At 38.1% G+C, this 10,013-nt stretch overlaps 1 protein-coding gene across 1 annotated transcript in view; it reads right to left on the reverse strand.

The window, feature by feature from the left end:
• LOC137044899 (serine/threonine-protein kinase 32C-like) overlaps positions 1 to 9,233 on the reverse strand; it is a 104,433-nt gene extending 95,200 nt beyond the window's left edge. Inside the window, exon 1 of the mRNA XM_067421277.1 lies at positions 9,016 to 9,233. Within this exon, the coding sequence (XP_067277378.1) occupies positions 9,016 to 9,097 (82 nt within the window). The 5' untranslated portion in view covers positions 9,098 to 9,233. The remainder of the gene's footprint in view (positions 1 to 9,015) is intronic.
• Positions 9,234 to 10,013: the final 780 nt, after the last annotated feature.

A 10,013-nucleotide genomic window follows, 5' to 3' on the forward strand; every position in this document is an offset into this window, starting at 1 on the left:
TGAGGCAGTTAATGATTTTATCCAATAAGAAGACATGCATATTTAAGTACGATAGAAACACATTTACCGAATAAATCCTTCAATGTGTAAATTGGCCTCAGAGGCTCTGATTGGATAAATGGCCTAACTAACAGTGGACCAATGGCATCACAGCATCTCAAGTGTTGGTTTGGTGGCTCTGAAACGCCGGAGTCAAAGTCTGATCAGAATGATTTGGTTTAATACCTCAAGAAGCATGACAGCGTTTATTGTGTGTGTGTGTGTGTGTGTGTGTGTGGGGAGGGGGGGGCATGTTTTTGAGACATATGAGGACACAAATGTGTATAATGCCATGGGTATGACACAGGTATTACAGGAGAGGGTGAAATATGAGGACATTACCCATGGCCCCACTTTACAAAAGGCTTATAAATCACACAGGAGGAGTTTTTATGAGAAAGTAAAAATGCAGAATGTTTCCTGTGATGGGTAGGTTTAGGGGCTGTGTGTGTGTGTGTGTGTGTGTGTGTGTGATGGGTAGGTTTAGGGGCTGTGTGTGTGTGTGTGTGTGTGTGTGATGGGTAGGTTTAGGGGCAGTGTGTGTGTGTGTGTGTGTGTGTGTGTGTGTGTGTGTGTGTGTGTGTGTGTGTGTGTGTGTTTGTGTGGGTTTAGGGGAAGGGGCAGTGTAAGGGAACAGAAAATACGGTTTGTACGGTATAAAAACCATTATGCCTATGGAGAGACCCCATTTGTCACAAAAACAAACGTGTGTGTGTGTGTGTGTGTGTGTGTGTGTGTGTGTTTACAACTTTTTATGGAAACATAGCTAGAGATAATTTCATCAGTGCACGCAAGTTTTCCTATAATCTTGCATCAAAATGTGATTGAGCGCATTCTTTAGTCTTTGTTCATATTCCCCCAGACTACAGGCTGAAGGAGACAATCGCACTCTGCTGAATTATTGATGCCAGCCAAGAGAGCAACTTGGAATTAGTGGTAAAGCAGTCAGACTGAAGAAAGACGAGAGAGAGAGAAAGAGAGAGAGAGAGAGAGAGAGAGAGAGAGAGAGAGAGAGAGAGAGAGAGAGAGAGAGAGAGAGAGAGAGAGAGAGAGAGAGAGAGAGAGAGCTGGGACTCTGAACTTGATAAATGTTTTTTTTTTCCGAGTCTTTACCTCCTTCATTACAGGAGCAGACATGCAAATGATGCACACACACACACACACACCGCACTGTTATCAAATACAAATGACTGTTTCACTAAGCAAATGTGAAATGTTTATTCTCAGCTCATGCATATTTGATTTCAATAACATATCGGAGTGTGTGTGTGTGTGTGTGTGTGTGTGTGTGTGTGTGTGTGTGTGTGTGTGTGTGTGTGTGTGTGTGTGTGTGTGTGTGTGACGCGCTTCCCCCTGCGGCGTGTGGTTCGGCATCAGTCAGGCACGTTATCGAGGTCAGCATGAGGCTCTTCTGTTTCTTCTCCATATGTGTTGCTAATGCACAAATGCTCATTAGGCCTGTCCTAATAATCAATATATCGCACAATGTGTGTACATGAGCACAATATTTATGATTGAATATATCAGCCATTATGTTTACATGATAATGAATGTTACCAACATTTTACTCGATTGTGCGGCTCGTGTGTTTATTGCTTGCCATGATCTAAAGAATTAAAAGGTTGTCATTTGAAAGTGTGTAGGTCTACTTCCTCTGTTATATAAGGATTATATACTCAGCGGCATAAAATAGTGTTAAAATGACGATAATACCGTTTATCGCAATTATTTCTGGGACGATATATCGCGAAAAAAGTAATCTCTACCTCCACATCATTTAAAAAACATTAAAAAAAACCTTTAAGGAATAATTCACCCAAAAAATGTCGAGTCTGTCATCACACTCAGTCTCTTTCTTCTGTTCAACACAAAAAGAGGAATGATTTCACACAGCTCTTGTTTGTGCAATGAAACAAGTCTAATAGTAGGGGTGGGAATCTTAAGGCACTTAAAGATCCGATCTCATTCCCAAAACCATTCTTAACATGCTTTTTTGGTAACTAATTATGTTGTGCAAGTACATTAACTTTACATTTTAACCTAAACTGGAGTTACTATGCTTTTTGTTTATAGTTATCTATTTGGCAGTATTGCCATATTAAACATTTCTTTGAATATTTTTATTTTATTAACAAAGTTATATCAGGATTAACAAGCTCTGAATGAAACATGGTAAGCCATACACTTGCAAAGAACAATCATTAAGAATAAACAGTTCTAAGTCTTTAGTCTTTAAGTCATTAAACAAAAAAAATAGTTATTTCAAGTCAAGTAAAATTGTATTTATATAGCACATTTAAACGCAACAGAGTTACGCCAGGTAAGCAGGTCGTAGTTTGTCCGTTTTATCTTCAAATTCAATCTTCACCGCGAGTTTGATTGACAGGTGATCTGACCAATCACGTCGCAGAATCTGCCGGCAAAGCAGTCAGGAGAGATTAACGCTGGTTCCGCGGTTTAAACATTTCTTTTAGTGTTCATTCATGTTTATTTTATGCTTATTAACGAAATAGAAGGAAGAGATAATCGGTTCACGAGCAGTTTTAGCTGAGGCGCTAGTAGGGCTGCACGATTAGGTGAAAATATATAATTGCGATTATTCTGGGTAAAATTGTCATTGCGATTTAAAATGCGATTATTGTTATTCGTTTTTACAAATGAGAAGTGTGTTTATATAACATTTTGTGTTTATATATTAATGTGACTAATAATATTTATTATGATTATTATTACTGCTAAAAATATTTTTAAAAATAAGAAATATTACCTTTACAATAACATTTTCATAATTACAAATAAAAAAAGGAGTATGTCAGAATAAATATAACAATATAATACTAATTATTATTATTATTTTTGTAATATTTTGGAAGCCCAGTGTTGTGCTTTGCTAGGAGTTTTAACGAAAAGGAAAAGTTTAAATCGCTTAAAACTCTAAACTTAAAAGCACCGTCGCTGCGCTGTCGTCATCGTGTAAAGCCCAACGTTTCTGATTGGTGCTGCAATTTCGACGGATTAGAAATGGTCTTGAATGGGCTCTTCACTCGACTACTTGCGGAGCAAATCTAAATGAAGAGAGTTTTTGCTTAAACAGGCAAAATGATCTGCCAATGGGGTGAGAAAAATAATCTTATTTCTGTTCGGAAACAAGAAACAAGATTTCAATCAGAAATAAGATTATTTTTCTCACCCCATTCCTTTTTTTACCCTAGAAAACAAGCAAAAATATCTCATGTCGTTTTACTGATCTAGTAAATCATCTTGATTTAAGAACTGTTAGATATTTGGACTGGAAACAAGACAGAATTCTAAATAAGAGCATTTTTTGCAGTGTAGGGCTTCACAGATTCCCTCCCAACGCTTTAATGCGAGGATCATCGTGAGGAATAACGTTTTTTAGCATCAAAGCATCAACGCGCAGACATAACTCACACCCGCAGAGTTCCTCAGGCATCACGATTACGGATGTGAGAATCTGCTGGAAGGGTGAGAACATCAGACAGATCCGATCTCGTGTCTTTCCCAGAGAACTGAGGATCCTGCTAATGATGTGCATATTAATATCAGAGCGAGCGCTCGCAGTGAAGCGACCCTGAGAACAAACACAACTCGTCCTTCAGTGTGTTCTGAGTTCTCCGTCACAATCACGCTTCTGTTGCTCATCCGCTGGACAGCTGACTCCACTGATATCAGCACAGGAATAAAGGTTTCTCAGAGGTTACTGGAGTACGTTCAGTCTTTCCAAAGTGCACGTTTAAAGGTGTGTTTGTGTGTGATGTGACTTGTGTAACTTTAGTTAGTGTGTAATGTCGCTGCTTGAGCATTAACAGTCTCTGCAAAGTTCCAGCGCTGAAAGTTCACTGCAAACGGAGATATTGTCTTTTAAAGTTACGGCAGTTTATTGCCTACAAAAATGGCCGCTTTGGACTACAACGAGCTTCTTCCTGGGTTGGTGACATCATAAACCCTCGCTAGTCTCCGCAGATGTGACTTCTGCCTGTAATGGGAAGGGGCGTGGCCTTAATCTGTGATTCAGCCAATAAAAATACAGGAAACTACATTTGGCCATCTGACCAATCTAAGACCATTGTGTTTTTCAGAAGGAGGGGCTTCAGGAAGCAGGAAGCAAACGAGCCGCTCAAAGCACCGACAGCGGTGTGGAATAAAGGGAGAATAGAAGAAAAATACGGCATTTAAAAAAAAAGAAATATTAAGACATGATATACTGCACACCATAAACACAACCAAGCCTAGAAAAAACACAGGAAACCGCCGCTTTAATTCCGTGTGTTACTTGTGATTTCTGAGTGAAAACTGCTTTAAAGTGAAGTGAGAATGTTTCTTTGTCTGAACATAACCTTCAAATGCCACGGACGTCAGAAAAGGCTTTATGTTGCTGTACACTGTCCTGGTTTGAGCTGTTCTTCTTACCTTTGTAATGTTCATAAACAAAACAAAACCCCAACTCACTTCCGTATACTGGACTGTATAAAGAAAATGCATTGGATCTGTTTTATTTGATATGTCTCTAAGCGAACAAAAACATGTTCTAGAAGGTTTTGCTAATGTTCCCATTAAGGTAATATTATTTCTTAATGCAAAATTTAGAAATAATATTACCTTATATTTCCTTATATTAAGGAAACATTCCATTTTGCAAACATTATTTGAATGAGCAGCAACATTTAAAAAGTGTTAGATGAGCGTCCAACTGCTTGAGGAAATTCATTCTGTGCTGATGTATGAACACTGTTTCTGTGCTGATGTATGAACACTGTTTCTGTGCTGATGTATGAACACTGTTTCTGTGCTGATGTATGAACACTGTTTCTGTGCTGATGTATGAACACTGTTTCTGTGCTGATGTATGAACACTGTTTCTGTGCTGATGTATGAACACTGTTTCTGTGCTGATGTATGAACACTGTTTCTGTGCTGATGTATGAACACTGTTTCTGTGCTGATGTTTTAAGAACGTTATTAAAGACCAGATGACTTTAAATGAACGCTCTATTAACGTTACTGGATGATAGTTTGTTTATAACGCTGAGAGAACATTGCCACAACGTTTCTTAAAAAATAAAATAAAACCCTAATTTACAACAACTTCCCATCGCTTTGTCCTGTCCTGACCTCTACTCTACTCTACTCTACTATTCTCATCTCTAATCAATTACTCTCCTCTATTAGACTCTACTCAACTTTACTGTACTTTATTCTACTTTACTCTACTCTACTCAACCCAACTTTACTCTACTGTACTCTACTCTACTAAACTTTACTCTTCTGTACTCTACTCTACTAAACTTTACTCTACTCTACTCTATTAAACTTGACTCTACTCTACTAAACTTTAGTCTAGTCTACTCAATCCAACCCTATTGTACTATACTCTACTAAACTTTACTCTACTCAACCTTACTGTACTCTACTAAACTTTACTCTAGTCTACTCAATTCAACCCTACTGTACTCTACTCTACTAAACTTTACTCTACTCAACCCTACTGTACTCTACTCTACTAAACTTTACTCTCCTCAACCCTACTGTACTTTACTCTACTAAACTTTACTCTCCTCAACCCTACTGTACTCTACTCTACTAAACTTTACTCTCCTCAACCCTACTTTACTCTACTACACTTTACTCTCCTCAACCCTACTGTACTCTACTCTACTAAACTTTACTCTACTCAACCTTACTGTACTCTACTCTACTAAACTTTACTCTCCTCAACCCTACTTTACTTTACTAAACTTTACTCTCCTCAACCCTACTTTACTCTACTACACTTTACTCTACTCAACCCTACTTTACTCTACTAAACTTTACTCTACTCAACCCTACTGTACTCTACTCTACTAAACTTTACTCTTCTCAACCCTACTTTACTCTACTGTACCCTACTCTACTAAACTTTACTCTACTCAACCCTACTGTACTCTACTCTACTAAACTTTACTCTCCTCAACCCTACTTTACTCTACTAAACTTTACTCTACTCAACCCTACTTTACTCTACTAAACTTTACTCTACTCAACCCTACTGTACTCTACTCTACTAAACTTTACTCTCTTCAACCCTACTGTACTCTACTCTACTAAACTTTACTCTCCTCAACCCTACTTTACTCTACTAAACTTTACTCTACTCAACCCTACTGTACTCGACTCTACTAAACTTTACTCTACTCAACCCTACTTTACTCTACTCTACTAAACTTTACTCTACTCAACCCTACTTTACTCTACTAAACTTTACTCTACTCAACCCTACTGTACTCTACTAAACTTTACTCTTCTCAACCCTACTTTACTCTACTGTCCCCTACTCTACTCTACTAAACTTTACTCTACTCAACCCTACTGTACTCTACTCTACTAAACTTTACTCTACTCAACCCTACTTTACTCTACTGTCCCCTACTCTACTCTACTAAACTTTACTCTACTCAACCCTACTTTACTGTACTCTACTCTACTAAACTTTACTCTACTCAACCCTACTTTACTCTACTAAACTTTACTCTACTCAACCCTACTCTACTCTACTAAACTTTACTCTACTCAACCCTACTCTACTTTACTCTACTAAACTTTACTCTACTCAACCCTACTGTACTCTACTCTACTAAACTTTACTCTCCTCAACCCTACTTTACTCTACTAAACTTTACTCTCCTCAACCCTACTTTACTCTACTAAACTTTACTCTACTCAACCCTACTGTACTAAACTTTACTCTACTCAACCCTACTCTACTAAACTTTACTCTACTCAACCCTACTGTACTCGACTCCACTAAACTTTACTCTACTCAACCCTACTGTACTAAACTTTACTCTACTCAACCCTACTGTACTAAACTTTACTCTACTCAACCCTACTGTACTAAACTTTACTCTACTCAACCCTACTTTACTGTACTCTACTCTACTACACTTTACTCTAGTCTACTCAATTCAACCCTACTTTACTGTACTGTATTCTATTAAACTTTACTCTACCCAACTCAACCCTACTTTACTGTACTGTACTGTAATCTATTAAACTTTACTATAGTCTACTCAATTCTACCTTACTTTACTCTACTAAACTCTACTCTACTATGCTCAACTCAACCCTACTGTACTCTATTCTACTAAACTCTAACCCCCAGTTTTACAGACGAGTACCAGACTAAAATGCATGCCTGAGCTGTTTTAACTGAAAGCAACTTGGACTGGCGTCTCTTAAACTATGTCAGTGCCATTGTTCGGTCTCAAGATTCACACCAGTTATGTTTTTTTTCTTTTTCTGAGGCACGTTTATAAAAGCTATTTAAATGTCCTAATTGAACTAAGCTTAATCTTGTTTTAGTCTAAGCCCTGTCTGTGAAACCGACCTTAAATCATCTAAACTCAATAGCCCGCACACAGCTGTAATCACTTTCACACTCATTAGAGCAGTGATTTTGGAGAAACAGGAGTAAGTGTGGAGCCCACACTGTAAGCAAATGGGTCATTCGGCGTCCCGCTCCATATGATTACAAACCCACAGTGAACCGACCTCATTTCAGGCTTTTCTGACACGTTCTGACCTACAGCAGACTTTAGGTCTCGTCTTTCAATGCGACACATTCAGTTCCAGCACAATGCTCTGATAAATCAGCATCATTTCCCTGGATTTCCATAATCCTCACTAATTAAGCAATTAAACGGCAAATGATGTAATTGGCAGGTTCTGTTCAAACACACTGTGGCTGATCTCTACAGGCACATTGCTCCAGGAATCACATTTGAAATGTAACACACATTACTGAGGCAGAAAACCAAAAGTGGAACATTTGCCGTGCGTAAAATCTCACAAAAACTGCACACACTGCAAAAAATGCTTTTCTTACTTAGTATTTTTGTCTTGTTTCTAATCTAAAAAATCTTACATTAAGAAACATTTACTAGACAGGTCTTGTTTTGGGAAGAAATAACTCAAAATGAAGAGTTTTTGCTTAAAATAAGAGAATTAATCTGCCAATGGGGTGAAAAAATTATCTTAATTCAAAAAGAAAACAAGATTATTTTTCTCACCGCATTGGCAGATTATTTATCTTATTTTAAGCAAAAACTCTCTTCATTTTGAGTTATTTTCCCCAAAACAACACAATTACTTTTGCTTGTCTAGTAAATACTTCTTGTTTTAAGAATTTTTAGATGTTTGGACGAGAAACAAGACAAAAATACTGAGGAAGAAGAGCATTTACTGCAGTGCATTAATTCTGATCAATCATGACCTGAGTATGATCCGTCTTCTGTATATGATAAGTTATGGCATTAAGCATACGGTACTCAGTAAAAGTGAACTTAAATGAAGAATACTCCCCGTTTTACTATCAATAACCATGAACAAACACACCAAGAAATATAGAGCATGCATTCAGAAACTCTCTTACAGATCACAAACACATCTCACTACAAAAAAAATGCTTTTCTTTCTTAGTATTTTTGTCTTGTTTCTAATCTAAAAAATCTTACATTAAGAAACATTTACTAGACAAGTAAAAATGATTGTCTTGTTTTAGGAAAAATAACTCTGATAATAATCTGCCAATGGGGTGAGGAAAATAATCTTGTTTTCTGTTTGAATTAAGATTATTTTTCTCACCCCATTGGCAGATTATTAATCTTATTTTAAGCAAAAACTCTCTTCATTTTGAGTTATTTTTCCCAAAACAAGACAATTACTTTTGCTTGTCTAGTAAATACTTCTTGTTTTAAGAATTTTTAGATGTTTGGACTAGAAACAAGACAAAAATACTGAGGAAGAAAAGCGTTTATTGCAGTGCATTGCCATAGTTTTAATAAAAGCAAGCATTCACCGAGTCTGCTACATTGAAACGTGCATCTAAATGAACTCTTTTGCATCCAGTCAGATGTGTAGTGGAGGTTTGGTGGTGTTGTGGTTGTTATAATGTGCAGTTTGAGCTGCAGAGCTCCTCACCATCCTCTTTGTCGTCGAACACGGGTCTCTTGGATGAACTGTTCGCTCCCATCCTCTTCTTCCACTTGCCCCAGTGAAACATTGGTGCTCTGATCTCATTCCTTTCAGCGCGACTGAGACTGATGCCGATGCCTCTAAAACACGAGCATCTCTGAGTGTCGAGCCGACGACGCGCTCCTGCTCGTGCTCGTGCTCGGACTGAGCTTCGGCTGCGGCGCGCATGTGAACCTCCCCTGCGCGCGACACCAGCACGCATGCGCACGTGCGCGACGCTGAACTGTACACTTTAAAAAATGCTGGGTTAAAAACAACCCAAGTTGGGTTGAAAATAGACAAACCCATAAATTGGGTTGTTTGAATGGGTCCATTCACTGGGTTCAAACAACCCAATTTATGGGTTTGTCCATTTTCAACCCAACTTGGGTTGTTTTTAACCCAGCATGTTTTAGAGTGTACAAAAGGTTTTAATAATAATAATAATAAAATATTTTATTTATAACGCACTTTTCATTCCGAATAATCTCAAAGTGCAACAATGGAAAAGGGAAAAAATAACACAAAAAGATTAACAGGTTTTTGTCAGGTGCACCAGATGCAGCGAAGAGAACATCATATTCAGGACACACATACACACACCACAATGAAGCAGTAAATAAAATAATTTAAAGTTTTCCTGTTCGGACAGATCGCACGCGTGCGCGTGACGTCACCGTTTTCACAACTTCGCGTTTTTGTCGTTTACGAAGAGACGATAACGGTGTTGTTTTCAAACGCGAGCGCTTTGAAACATTTTCAAAAGCTGATGTCTAAATTAAAGGTGCACTATGCAACTTCCCGTCCACTGGAGGGCGCCTATTCAAAACAAATGCGTAGTTTGATGATGCAAAGTGTGAGCGCAGTATCTTGGGAGATGTGGTCTTCACCTCACAGCCGGTGGAGAATAGGACTCGGGCAGAAATCACGTTCATGCATGCGGTTATTAACGTGGACCTGACGCA

This window comes from Pseudorasbora parva, chromosome 17 (assembly GCF_024679245.1).
Source record: "Pseudorasbora parva isolate DD20220531a chromosome 17, ASM2467924v1, whole genome shotgun sequence".
Lineage (NCBI taxonomy): Eukaryota > Metazoa > Chordata > Actinopteri > Cypriniformes > Gobionidae > Pseudorasbora > Pseudorasbora parva.